The 15,415-nt window shown below is 34.9% G+C and overlaps 1 protein-coding gene across 7 annotated transcripts in view; it reads left to right on the plus strand.

Moving 5' to 3' along the window:
- The first annotated feature begins 407 nt into the window (after nucleotides 1-407).
- The window catches only part of LOC143908245 (G-protein coupled receptor Mth2-like), a 21,115-nt gene continuing 6,107 nt past the window's right edge, over nucleotides 408-15,415 (plus strand). Inside the window, exons 1-5 of one of the 7 annotated variants that reach the window (XM_077425743.1) lie at nucleotides 408-493; nucleotides 2,514-3,627; nucleotides 4,324-4,402; nucleotides 8,193-8,374; nucleotides 9,085-9,250. In XM_077425743.1, the coding sequence (XP_077281869.1) occupies nucleotides 2,562-3,627; nucleotides 4,324-4,402; nucleotides 8,193-8,374; nucleotides 9,085-9,250 (1,493 nt within the window). In that variant the 5' untranslated portion in view covers nucleotides 408-493; nucleotides 2,514-2,561. The other 6 variants (XM_077425744.1, XM_077425746.1, XM_077425742.1 and 3 more) reach the window with 6 other exon arrangements.

Consider the following 15,415-nt stretch of genomic DNA (forward strand, 5'->3'; position numbering starts at 1 on the left):
GCATTTGTGGATTTGTGTTCCCGTGCGTGTACAATACATCTTCAGTTTGAATATCTCACCCGATACATTTTTAAGATAAGATTTGAATAACGAGCATAAATACGAGTCTTATTATTAAACTGCATTTAATCGTTCGATAATTTTACTTTGGTATTTTTATACGCAAAATAATTAAGGAAATCGAAGTATGTAAAAAAATCATATATTTCTGTTAAAAAAATTGACGGCAAAAAAAGAATAATGTATATATTATCTGAACTAATCAAACTATCATCTTTAAAGGCTTGCCGAAGTTTCTTATTTCAAATCACTGTGTATGCGTTAATTGCCAGTATAGGCATGACAGTACACGATAAACTTTTTCTTAACGCCATCAACCGCAACGGCTCATCGTCTAGTAGTTCCGTCTTGTTGTTTGCCTAAGTAACATTCGTGTGCTATTCGCTTTGTCGAGAAGTGAATCGCGAAACTATAAACACTGTGTTCAGCTTGTGTTAGCTTTATCATCCAAACCGTCATCATATTTTTCAGCTTAAAATCAATCATAATTGTTATAAATAACGGTGTTATTAACAATGTGTTGAAAAAAGTGTGCGATAAATAAATCTTTTCTCTCGCTTACACCCTTGATAAATGTGTAATTACATTGTGTTAATAACTCGCTGTTATTCTGATCTTTTTCTTACTCTAAAGTTTTATTAAATAAGATTATATATATATATATATATATATATATATATATATATATATATATTCACGAGTTCCGTGTCATTTCTATATCATTATCACAGGAGGTAATATTTGTTTTCCTCATCAAACAGCACTCATCACTTGTGTCACATTGTTTAATTACTTTTCCTTTATCTCTTACAATTAGAAATTAATATGTCTGACCAATCAATATTTGTGAGTACATACGCTTGAAAAGGACCGGAATCTACGGTCGAAACGTAGCGTTGTTTTGAGCAATAAAACTTGGCCAGTTGGGTCGAACATTATACCTCTATTAATTTTTAATTATTCACTGGCGACTCAAGCTCTCTTGTTGTGTTTCTTACAATTAGACCAATCGTGTCTTTTTTAGCTACAACGTAACTATGATTTTGTGTAAATAAACAAAACTGGCTGTTATCCAAAATTCACTACCAATGCTGAAAATCTTTATCTGCATGCAATATAAAGATTTTTTTGCGCACATCGCGCATTACCACAGTCACGCGACTCACTGACATACGCCCGGCTAAAAAACGGCACTGACAATAAGTGGATTGACTTTACTCAATAATTACTGTTTTATTAAGCATAACAGAAAAAAATGGTTTAGGACTTTTCGACTCAATTTTTGATAAGAAATAGCGTTATGTAATTAATGTTATGTAATTTAAGAAACACCCTATATACGTGTATATGTAAATAAATGAGCAAAATAAAATAAGAGAATGTTTTTTTTTATAAGTTTGCTTATCCAATACAAACCGGTTGAAATAAAAACCGGTTAATCAAGTAACTATATTACCGTACAATTCTTATTAATGACTACATAATAATGAAATTCTCGAGTAGTAATCGTAAATATAAAAATGACATCAGAACGATTAGCCAAGGACTTTCGAAAAAACTTACATTCCGGAACTTAAGCAAGCCAGATTACACATTAATTGCGACGATCATAATTCAAGTGCAACGGCATTACATAAGGATAATGATGTTAAGAGTTATATGGTTTATAGCTGAGAAGATGAAAGATTACCTTATATCTGATTGAATTATCCTCGACGGAATATCATTCGACGGAAATGAGGAGCTACGAATACACAATGTTATTCTGCTAATTGCAAGTGGAGAGAAAATCCACATTGAACAAGTTTTATACTCGTTTGCGCCCACATCGTTCCTGATGGTCGCCACGCATATCGTCTACAAAGTCTGTCATTTTCAATCTAATGAATCTGCACGACTTACAATTATTCATGCCATATTACATTATATGTCTGACGTCTGACGCGTATTGCATGGTAACGCATCCAATGTCATGAGAACGGATTTCTGACTTCCTATGCATCGTAACGGTACATATGTAGAATTAGAATGACATGATTGCTTCTTAATATCCGTCACTATATTATAAGCAAAAGGACTGCGCATTATCCTGAGACAAAGTTTTGGAATTAATATCTGAACGTGTGAAACTTTTGTCCTTCGTTTGTAATTAATCATTCATCATGGTTTCTTGCTTTTTAAAAGAATTATCTTGTATTTTACATACGCTAAAGATGTTGCTTTCAAAGAAGCCAAAATCTCTTTTTGTCGCTTTGTCACCATTCACAGCCGACCGAAAACTTATCTGGTCGAGGTACTTTACCTTTTTCAGTCATCGACGTCATCGGTTTTCCCAACACACGTTCGCCTGCCCATTCAAAAATCAGGTTCATTCTTTGCTCCTCATACAAAACCGTTGCAGAATACAATTATTACTCTCGTTTCTGTTTCAATTGGCTGTTATATCGCGTTAGATATTTAGGAGGTACAAAGAGAAGCCAAACTGGATCAATAGTTTAACAATGTGTCCACCAAATATTGTACTTTGGTGTTTCGTACTTCTACTTGTCGCTTCGTTCTCGAAGTCTCAGATAAATTCTACGAATGGCGATGAGCGGAGCGACAACTCGATGGTGCGATACCATCCTCTCATAAGTTCTGTGAAATACTTCAAATACCGAAATGACGAGATGGGGTCAACACAGTGCAATTCATGTAAAAATTCTATCAAGAATGACGATATGCAATATGAGTCCCATGTTAATTCTACAAAGAACGCGGATCGTAAGAATGATGATTCGATGTGGTACGAGTCTCGAGAACATATAATAAAAAATCGCGAACAGAGTAATCAGATGTCTATGGAGTCCTACGCGAATTCTACAGAGATCAACGTTACAGACTCCACGTTACAAAAAGAAGAAAATCTCACGAAGGTTGAAAGCGAGAGCGATTCCACGCCGAACGAACTCTATGGAAATTCTACTACAGACGACTATGATAATACTACGGCCGTCATTGTTCCATACGAAGCGTGTGACAACGTTACTTGTATTCAGCTCTGTTGTCCTTTTGGCGATAACCTAACGGCGCGGGGGAAATGCGTCGCTGACGGGCCGGGTAATTATTCCTTCCCAAGGGTATTTGCATACAATTTCAAGGGTAAAAGGCTGAACAAACTATTTCGACTGACTGTCCACGATCCGTGCGTTCTACAAGGATTAGAACGCGGTCAGCTTAATTATCATGGATATGTGTTCCTCAACAATGGCTCTTTATACCTAGGCCCTGACACTCCACTCATTTTACCGACATCTTACTGCGTTGCCATCTTGCAGCGGAACATTTACGACACGATCGTATGCACTAATCAGATTAAAGTTTCGATATATATATCTGCGTGCCTTCTAATATCTTTGCCGTTTCTACTGTTGACATTCATTGTATATTCCATATTGCCAGAGCTTCAGAATATGCATGGTTATACATTGCGCGCACATGTTGCCTCATTGTTCGTTACGTACGCGATTATGTATTTTGGCCAACAAAATTTTGAACTATCTGAATGGAGATATTGCGTTCCACTGGGTACCAGATGCATAAATTCTACATATATAATAATACAGCAATGCTTTTATATATCTATACATATAACTAATAATTAAATTATTAGATGTATCCACGCACATTTGTTTTTTTCTAATAACTTAATAAAATGAAAATTTTTAAATTTTTAAAAGCAAATAATAGATAATGTTTAACCCTCCGTTTGTATACGTGGGTCTACCGCGGTGTCCGAGCTAAAATGATATCTGCTCATAACTGTAAAACTTGCAAGAGAGCTTGCCAGAAAATATTGAATAAATAATGTTTATCAAAATAACTATAAAATTGTTAACTACAATGTAGGCAGATGTTTTGTGAATTTTTTCAGATTTTCTAAAATACTTTAAGGTAAGGAAAAATAGCGTCAAACGTGATAGACACTCCGAGGGTGCAAAAAAAACGTATACAGACGGAGTTTTTGTACATACATACATCACAAATACATATATCTGATCTTCCTGTAAATAATTTTCTGGTCTTTCCAAACAAAAATTATACGATAAAGCATTTAATTCGGCATGTCATTTGTTTTAGATTTATTTTTTTTTTTCAAATTTGCAATGCAGGAAGATTAAGAAAATCTCACAGACAGACATAATATTTTTATATAAACCTGATCGACATTCTAATATATATACGTGCTTGACGATTAACACATTATCTACTTAATTATTCCAGCCTATATTTTCAATTTCTCGTTTTTGTCGACCTTCTTTTGGTTAAACGTAACGTGCTTCGATATTTGGTGGACATTCAGGTAAACAATAATTCAAGTTTTATTATATACTATATAGTGTGCAAGTACAGCACCGGTAAAAAATATTACATGGCTATTATGGAAAGGGAAGTCGTTATATTTTAATAAAGAAACCATACATAAATGTTATAAAATTTTATTTTAGTACCGTTATTTTATAGGAATACTTTGAGGAAAAACACAGATCTTAAAATGATTTAATTGATGTTAAATATATATAATTATACCGTTTAACAAAAAAAAGCACAAGAACGAAACTTGTGGCATCCGGTAGTTTTTTGAACAGATCCCGTTTGCTAAATTATACTATAGCGAGCACGTCACAATTTTGAAAAATTTACAGTTAAAATTGCAGAAATGGGCTATTTTAATGTATTTTGGCATATTACAACCACGATATGTGACGTGTTGGAAAAGTTTAATTGCAATTATTAAGATTTTTGTTTTTTTCTCAAATTATTCTTATCAATTTTATAATTTTTTATTCAACTTATACTATTTTAGTATGCAAGTATATCACAATATTCAGTTTTACTGAAGAGCAAAAGATGATTTTAATGACTTCCGAATTTCTTAAATGACTTGAAACAAAAAATATTCAAATAATTAAATTGGTCAAATCGAAAACTTTGTAAAAAGAAACACGTTCTCGCTTTTAAAATAGGATAATTTGATCACTTATGTACAAACCAGCCAACCATTATAAATATCCATATTATAAATATTAATATATTTTATATACAATCATCAGTGATCGGCAAAAATTCTGTTTTTAATAATGATTTCGGCGATTATTTTTAATTAATCAAAAATAAAAAATTTTAATGTTTTTAATTTTAATTAACAAAAAATTGGTAATTAATAAAATACTAAGCTCTAAATTTAAAATAATTATTAATTAATTAAAAATGTAATACTCTGTTTGAAAAATTAATAAATAATCAGAAATATATTGCTCATAATTTAAAAATTGGCAATTATATAAAATAAATTGTCAGTTTTTAAAAAAATTACATTTAGAAAAAAATATATTTTTAATTTTTTAAAAAATTAGTAATTTTTAAAAAGTAAATTATTTGAACAATTAATAGATAATTATTAGAAAATATATTACTAATTTTTTAGAAAATTAGCATTTATTAATTTGTAAAGTATTCGTTTTTAAAAGTACATTAGTTGCAGTAGAAAAGAAACGATGACGTTAACTATACTAAATAATTTTTTCCTACTGAAAATTCGTGTCTTTTGGGAAAATTTGCAATTACTAGATAAACTATAATTTGACGATGGTCTTTTGCTCTCTCTTAAGGCCATCGCACACAAAATTGCATAGGCTGCATAAGCATAGCATAAGACCGCTGGACCGGCTGGACCAATCTTATGTAAATTAATATGGCGACTTTATACTGGATGCTCATTGGTTTAACGGTCTTATGCTACGCTATACCTGCTTCCTACACTCATGTCCGTCAAGAATAAATTACTGGCTTGTCAAAAAATAAAGTTACAATTTTGTAAAAAGTTAGTGTTTGGATTATTGAAAAGTTTGCAGTTGCGCTTTAAGCCAATTTTTGATGTTGAAAATGAAGGACGGATTAGCGCTGTAGCAGCAGCTTCACATCCTAAATTTAAATTGAACTGGCTCAATTGTTTAAGTCGCTCAGTGCAAGCAAATGTTATAGTAGCAATAAAAGAAGCACTTGCTTCTGTGTCGAGTAGAGTCGAAGATAAGAAAAAAGATGATAGTGTAGCTGAGGATGATTTTTTTGACTTTACATGTGATCATGATACACCTGATGTAGTCGAAACTTTTGGGGCCTCTGATGTAGAAGCAATTATTCAGAAATTTAGTACTGAAAGTAGGAATGATTTCGAATTACTTAATTTATATCTTATTGTTAAGAAAGTTTTTCTCAAATTTAATACACCTTTACCATCTTCTGCACCAGTAGAAAGATTTTTTAGCTACGCTACAATGTTTAAAATTTACCTAAATTTAATAAATTAATTGATGAGAATTTTGAATTAAGAGTAATTATAAAGTGTAATTCGAGTGTCGCTAAAAAAAAATAGTATTATTTACTTAGAAAACACGTGATTCTCTTAAATAATTTGAGCTTAAATTATTTAAGGCTCCTGGGTACTCGTCGCGGCCATGTTGGAATGTGAGAAGAAGTAAGAAATGACACGTTGAAAATTCTTGCGTAGTATTTCCAAATAAAAAGATATTTGCTTAAAATAACACTCCAGATCACTTCAGCACACTTTAAAAATACGCCGAGTTGAGGTAAGTCTACCCCTTTTCCTTGATAGTAATAAACAGCCGTAAAACGAATGTGATACGATGCAGGTTTGTGCGCAGGCGCATGACTAGATTTCGTATTATATTCATTTTACGGCTGTTTATTAATTGTCAAGAGAGAGGGGTAGACTTAACTTCAACTCGGCGTATTTTTAAAGTGTGCTGAAGTGATCTGTAGTGTTATTTTAAGCAAATATCTTTTTATTTGAAAATACTACGTAAGAATTCTCAACGTGTCAATTCTCAACATTTCTCGCTTATTCTCCATTGGAGAGAGTTCTTATTTCTACCGCGACGGTACGTCGTCACCGTCAACGCGGAGTTCTCGGCTCAGGGACCAGGAGCCTTAAAGAGCATTACATCAATGAGAGATGATAAATAATCTTGATTGAAAACTTGAAGAATAAATACGCTGTATCTGCTGATACGTTTATACAATATTAAAATGTAAGTAATAATTAATAAATTATTCTTGTAAGTAAAATATGTACACATTTATTACCGTGTTGACTGATTTAATAATAACTGTGTGATAACAAATATAATTTTTTAATCATTGACTTCGCTTTATTTAGTACTTCTTAATATAAAATTGAAACTTCGAATACATTCATATATTTACAAAAATTGTATGTTATATGCACACTCAAAGAGAAGGAAAATTTAAGAACAACAGCTTATACTTATTAATATAATCTAATAAATATCGACTAGGTTAATTAATAGATATATTTTCTCACAAATTTTCACAATTATTTTTTTAGTTGTTCAAAGAATGTTGGCATTCTTAAAACAATTTTTCGCTTTATCATTAATGTGTAAAATAAGTGTAATCAAGAACTTTATGATGTTCCCTTTGTCTTGCCTAGTATCTCTGATTGTAATATTGTCAGTTACCTCATGTTCATGCTTGTTTTTGCTAAGACACCTTGTTTCAGAGTCAAGGATAAAAAATTATTTTTATTTAATTGTTAATTTTCTGAAAAATTAGAAAATATTTTTATTTAATTACTAATTTTTTGGAAAATATTAAAAAATATTTTTTTTTCATTATTTTTTAGAAAATTAAAAATTATTTTTATTTAATTATTTATTTTTGAAAAATTAGTTATAATTCTCGATTTATTATTAAATTTTCTAAGAATTAAAAAATAATGTTACACATTAATAATTTTTGTAGAAATAATCTTTTTTTGAAATTATTTACAAATTGTTAGGTAAATAAAAATAAGTTGAAAAATATTTTTAATTTTTTTGGCACTTAATATTGTATTTTGGCTTATTAATGATTGCTTTGACATTAAAAAATAAAAAATGAAAATTTTTTTTTGCCGATCGCTGACAATCATTGATACATATCTCATATACATTTATATTTTTACGATTATTATATGGTTATTTACGGTTATATAATAAAGTATTTTTGTTTTCAAACACATATGTTGGAAGATAATTTGTTATTGGCTAAATATAAATCGCATTTCACAGAGGACTCCGTTCGCATCAAACTAACATGAAGCAAGACAAAAAGAGGTTCGTGATGTATTCGCTCTACGCGTGGGGAATCACCTTTATCCTAAACGTTATATGTGCCATCATGGATTATGCTCCCGGAATACCAGAAAGCTATATCCGACCGGAAATGTGCAAGATACAATTTTGGTTCAGTAGTAAGTGACATCAGCAATAGCATCCTTATTAATGCTAGTGGGGCATTTAACTAAAGCTTTGAATTTATGGATGTTTTATCTAGCTATATGTAGTATAATTTTGTCTTCTCGATTGAAGACTTTACATGTATGTCAAACAACTCAAAATTTTTTATATGTTGGAAGGGATTATTGTGAACAGTTTGAGTATGATTTTTTGTTATTTAAATAATTAGTATTGTTTAAACAATTAAAAAAATTTTTTTGTGGCAAAAAATTTTAAAACTTAAAATACAATATTAATGATGTAGGTTTTGCACAAAAAAAGTTTAAGAAATATCTTAATAGTTTATTTATATTTTATTTATATTTACAGCAAAGTGTCGATTCTCTATAAGGGATAATGTTAATTTTATCAACTTCAAAATTAAATAACTCTTAAATAACTTCAAAATTTTACAAAGTATTTTTAATTTAATTTAAAAACAATTTACTTTCTAAATATATTTGAAATACCTCCAATACATCCTTAATTACAATAACTTTTAAACCAGTAAGAGAATTGTGCTAAAATTTTACACAGATACTTAGACATAATAATAGAACAATCTATGAAATTTTTAGATTTGTGGTAATGTTTTGAGATGTTACACATACATCCTTAACAACTTTCAATAAAAATAATAAAACATATGTCTACACTAGCGTGTAATGTAAAGAATTCGTTTCAGATAAAGATGCAAAAACGTTATATTTTTACATACCCATGGGTGCTACTATCATCAGTAACATTTGTTTCTTCATTGCTACAACGCTAACGATTCTGTACCAGAATATACGTACAGCCCATCAACTGAGAGACGCCGAAAGCAGACGTCACAATGAAAATAAGCAGAGGTTTGTCGATAGAATTAATGTCAGTCAAATGCATTCGCATTTACAAAAAAAAACAGCACAATATGCAATTCACTGATAAGGTTCTTAAGCAAAAAAGATAACGTTATTATTTTATATATATTATTATCAAGATCGTATGTAAGCCTCATACATGACATTCTTGCAGTATCATTATAATAATCTAATGTGCTATTAGGGAAGATTTGACACGTTTACGAGACAATGACTTACTTATAATGTGCTAACAAGAAAACTCACGGAAGTGTCCCTCCTGATTTTGATGAGTTTTTAGTATGTTATTCTCTAGATGAAAATAAGAGATACCTATTTTTTTATACGTGCTCATATGCGTGTTTAGGGGATAAAACACTCTTTTGAAGAAAATCGGTTTTTCTCTTTCGGGCCGAAAATACCTCTAAAACTATAAAAGATAGAAAACAATTTTTTAAACAAAAATTAAATAGTTTAAAGAACACTTTAAAATAATGACAAAATAAATTGTTGGTAATTATGTAGTAATACGGACCACCCTCCGATGACCTTGACCTTGACATATGTTGTCAAGGTCACCCTCCTGAGTGACCTTCGGAAGGTATTAGCCGTCGCTCGTTATTCGTTAAAAAGTTATTAACAAGAAAAGTTTCAAAAATATAGTAGTAGTTATTTTAAGTATTGGGAACGGGCATGATGACGTCAGCTGGCCAATATGGCGGCTATAATCCACCACATCAAAACGTGAGACATATGTGTGCTCACGCATTTTTGTCGATATAAGGATAAAGAAACCATAAATCAGTGTAAAGTGAAAATGAATCATGTTTCTAACATTGTTAGAAATCTGCAGATATGCAGACTCAACTCTGTCGTCTCAAAATATCGTGGAAGGAGAGAAATTATTACAAGCTGGACATATCGTATCTTGTTGAATGATAGCCTTAATTGCAAGATGTTTGCAAACATCTAGCTTGAAAAGTGGAATTCCTCACAAAATTGAAGGAAGCATTTTAACTAATGGAGAAATTGTTAAAATGTGCTGCTCTTGCAAAGCAGGAAACAGCGGATGATGTAAACATGTATTGCAGCACTCATGTTTTGTCAAAGGTATGTATGTTTTTTATGTAAGTTAAATATTATAATTTTTTATAATAAAAAGCTTTTGATATACATGTAGTGTAAGTAAAATTTATAGTATATACTGATGACTTTAACAACTAATATTTTTTCTAACCTCAATGAACAGAAAGTTTTATAATATAATCAGTTTAAGGCATATATAACTGTCAATTTGCATGCAATTTAAAAAATTATTCTAAGACGATTAATTAATGTATTAATGCATAATTTAGTTTTTTCTATTTTAATGTTTCATTTCTTTTTATATTTTAATAGTCAAATTTTTAAGTTTGACGAACTGTCATGCCCTGAAGTCGAGTGCTCCTGGAAAAAGAAAACCAAAAAAAGATTGCAACAGTATGAATCGATGCCTTTACTGGATCACCCTTGCATACAATACAAATATTTTTTTATAGCACTTGATGAGAGTAAAAGCCAATTATTATTAATCTCCTCCCTTTTTTCTGCAGACACATTAACTACATTTGCTTTTATTTTTTGCATGCAAAGGTGGTCCAGTAAAGGCATCAGTTCATACTGTTGCAATGCTTCTTTGGTTTTCTTTTTCCAGGAGCACTTGACATCAGTCCAAGACAGTTCGTCAAGCTTCAAAAGTTCAACTCTTAAAATATAAAAAGAAATGAAACATTAAAATAGAGAAAACTAAATTATGCATTAATACATTAATTAATTGTCTTAGAATAATTTCTTAAATTGCATGCGAATTGACAGTTATATATGCGATAAACTGATTATATTTTAAAACTTTCTGTTCATTGAGGTTAGAAAAAATATTGGTTGTTAAAGTCATCAGTATATACTATAAATTTTACTTACACTACATGTATATCAAAAGCTTATTATTATAAAAAATTATAATATTTAACTTACATAAAAAACATACATACCTTTGACAAAACATGAGTGCTGCAATACATGTTTACATCATCCGCTGTTTTCTGCTTTGCAAGAGCAGCACATTTTAACAATTTCTCCATTAGTTGAAATGCTTCTTTCAATTTTGTGAGGAATTCCGCTTTTCAAGCTAGATGTTTGCAAACATCTTGCAATTAAAGGCTATTCTACAATTGCGTAAGCGTGGTCGTAAGTGGTTGTAAGAGTGTTGTACGGCGTGGTTGTAGAGCGGTACTGCGGTTGTAAAGCGTGTTGTGGAAGGGTTGAACTTCATCTTTCACGACTACGCCAGATGTGAACGTAAGAGCCAACCAATCAGAGTGCTGTTACGCGTTATCACGCCGCGCGCTGCCATAATTGTTTTTGTCGAAACAGTAAATACACGTGATCCGAACCGAAGACCGCTATAAAGATCTCAAGAGTCAAGTTATAACATTCTTTCTCGGCATCCGAAAGTATTCTTTTTTTCTATTGTAGTGTTTTTGGTACGTGTTCATCATGGAATACGAGGAAAGTGCTCAGTACGAGGAAAATGAAACTTTTTTAAACTTATTTTCGTGTAGAGAATTGATTGGGCTGGTGAGAAGCAACGAGTTATTATGAAAAAAACGATGCATTTCACACAAAGATCAACAAATGAAAGGTTTGTGCTGAACGAGTATCGGAAGTGCCTTGACTTCTGTACTTTCCGCTGCACTCTGATTGGTTGCTGTAATCAAGTTTACAACGTATCGTTACTTTATTGTAGACTGAACCGTTGTACAACATTCACGACTACTACTACTCCTACTCCTACAACCTTACGCTTACGCAATTGTAGAATAGCCTTAAGGGTATCATTCAACAAGATACGATATGTCCAGCTTGTAATAATTTCTCTCCTTCCACGATATTTCGAGACGACAGAGTTGAGTCTGCATATCTGCAGATTTCTAACAATGTTAGAAACATGATTCACTTTCACTTTACACTGATTTATGCTTTCTTTATCTTTATATCGACAAAAATGCGTGAGCACACATATTTCACGTGTTGACGTAGTGGATTATGGCCGCCATATTGGCCAGATGACGTCATCATGCCCGTTCCCAATTGAGAGGCATAAATGACTAATATGTCTTTTTTTTAAAGTAGAGAATATCTCGTTTCGCGTGAAAGTTGCTGTTTTACCAAAACACAACATTTAAAGCAGTAAATTGTTGATAAATTAAAGTCATTTTGTTAAGGGGCTTCCCTATTATAGTGTGACAGGGCCTAAAAATGAATGATTTTTAAAAGGAAAACGACAAAGCCAATTGATGAACAACTTTTCCCACATAATTTATTATATTTTACTATATTTCAAGAGTGCATACCAATTTTTTCAAAATTTTATATTTGTTATTAAAGCCCGTGCCAGCCACTTTTTTGGAGCGCCGCGAAAAAACGGTGACCACGATTGCAGCCGTTGTAGTTATCTGAAACAAAAAAGCAAAAGAATTCTTAATTTACTTGAGTGTGGCTATCGTCTGAAGCAGAATCATAAAAAAATATTGAAAATTTAAAAAATTATAGCTAAAAAACGTCTGCTAAAAAAAACGAAAATAATTATAATCGCTATAATTTTTTAAATTTTCAATATTTTTTCATGATTCTGCTAAATTTTTTTATAGATAATTTTTTTATAGATAATTTTTATGAATAATTGGTAATTATTCAGTTTACACCCCTCACCTCCGATTTTGATGAACTTAGGGTTATTCGACGCGTTTTTGCACGAAACAAACAAATCTGGCAGAAAAAAGTGTCGCTCTGCCCCGCGACGCGAGATATTAATCCGAATCGTTAAAGTTGACAGGAATCAGGTTATGATTCCTGTCATACCGACGACATGTAGCAACACTGAACTGCACTGAACGTGCCCTCTGCGGCCACATGCGCATGCTCAGTGGTCGCACGCGCATGTAAACTGCGCTAATTTTAAATGAATCAATCGTGCAGAATAACCAAGCATCTCGATTGAAGCAGTTAGGTCTTAAATTGTAGATGTTATGCACACACACACACACACACACACACACACACACACACACACACACACACACACACACACACCGGGGGGGTGCGAGAAGGGGCCTTTGGCCCCCCCTCCCCCGCACCCACCCCGCCGGTAGGCAGCGTGGACCTCGCTTTACAACATAAAGTACATGCTAAGTTGTAAAGCAAAATTATAAAGTACATGCATGGGGGGAGTGCAGTGGAGAAAGCCTTCCTGTTCACGTGCGTTCACGCATGTAAGCCCCCTTGCACCCCTCCATGCATGTGCTTTATAATTTCGCTTTACAACTTAGTATGTACTTTAAGTTGTAAAGCGAGGTCAACGCTGCCTACCGGCGCGGTGAAGGCCCCTCACACACCCTCCCGTGTGTGTGTGTGTGTGTGCTTCCCACGCATAATTAAACTAAAGAAACTCCCAGCGTGAGACCTAACTGCTTGAATCGAGATGCTTGGTTATTCTGCACGATTTAACTGTTTAATGATTTTTGTTAAAGCAGGGCACACACACACGTGTGTATGCCCTGCTTTATAGAAGTTGTGATTTTCGTTAAAGCAGGGCATACACACGTGCGTGTGTGCCCTGCTTTAACAAAAATCATTAAACAGGTCGTGCAGAATAACCACAAGCATCCCGATTCAAGCAGTTAGGTCTCACGCTAGGAGTTTTTTTAGTTTAATTATGCGTGAGAAGCACACACACACACACGGGGGGGTGCGAGGGGAGGCCTTCGGCCCCCCCTTTCCCGCACCCGCACCGCCGGTAGGCAGCGTGGACCTTGCTTTACAACTTAAAGTACATGCTAAGTTGTAAAGCGAAATTATAAAGCATGTGGCCTCTAGCCACTTACGCTGGGGCGTCGCTTGCCCTTCGCAGAGGATATGCCGTAGCGTGAGAGAGATCGCCGAGTGAGCTGAGAGACAGATGTATGTAATAAATAGGTCGTTTATTCTATGTCCTATGATACAGATGTGGGTGCGTCAGTGTGCTGAAGGAGGCCCTGAGAAGGGCCGTGGAGGCGGCCCTGAAAAGGGCCGTTTGGGTTCTTCTCGTTGTGTGGCCCTGAAGAGGGCCGATTGGTTTCTTCTCCTCCTAGTCACGGAGTCGCTCACGCCAAATGATGCTCGGCTGCGTCTTGGTTCTCCGGAAGGAGCTGAACTTCCGCCAAGCCGGCGGTGTCCCCGGTGGTGTGAGGGACTGCTCCGGTTCCTCAGTCTGTGTAGACTCCGATAAGAGTGCCGGTGGCTCCTCGGTCTGCGTTCCTTGTGAGGAGGTGATCTCCCACTCCGGGTCGGTCTGCACTTCCTGAGTGTCGCGTGGAGGCTGGTGTTGCACGCCTCGGTGAACACGCGCAGGCGGGATGGTCTGCGTCTCCTGGTGTACCCGCTCGGAGGGTGACGGTAACAGAGGCGACAGGAGTGGAGGCACCGTCCACGGTAGTCGAGGAGACGTGTAGCGCCGAACTCTTACATCCCACGTTGAGATGAGCGCACGTGGAGGACGAGTCAGTCGCACCGGCGAGAGCTGGAGCTGGACGAGCTTCCACGGTTGGCCTGGGCGGTAGTCCAGGGGCCGCTGAGGTAGTGGCGGTAGCGGCAGGCGAAGTGGCGCAGCTCGTCTCGGTGGTGGCCGTAGCTTCGGCGGCGGCAAGGTGACGGCGAGATCGGTTACCAAAAAGTACTTCTCCTCGTCTTGGCTATGAGCCGAAAAGCAGTCGAAAGCTGTCTAGGCCGTCGCCGTGTGGCCTTTTATTCTTCCCTGTCGGGAAATGAAACGCGAGAAAGTCTGCCACCTATCGGCGGCACTTTCGTATAGCTTCGCGGGCCGTAGTCTGGCCCACGCGCTCGACGCGTGATCGGTGGGCGCGCGCGCGCCGCGCGTACCATTTTGATTGTGCGGTCGGAAGACCGCCACAAAGCACATGCATGGAGGGGTGCAAGGGGGCTTACATGCGTGAGCGCACGTGAACAGGAAGGCTTTTCTCCCCTGCACCCCCCCCATGCATGTACTTTATAATTTTGCTTTACACCTTAGCATGTACTGTGACGTTGCGGTCCGCCGCTTCGTGGCAGCGCCCCGCCGCCGTCACCGCGGAAATTTGC

The sequence above is a fragment of the Temnothorax americanus genome, unplaced genomic scaffold (genome assembly GCF_048541705.1).
Source record: "Temnothorax americanus isolate GAGA-0224 unplaced genomic scaffold, ASM4854170v1 Scaffold90, whole genome shotgun sequence".
In the NCBI taxonomy this organism is placed as follows: Eukaryota; Metazoa; Arthropoda; class Insecta; order Hymenoptera; family Formicidae; genus Temnothorax; species Temnothorax americanus.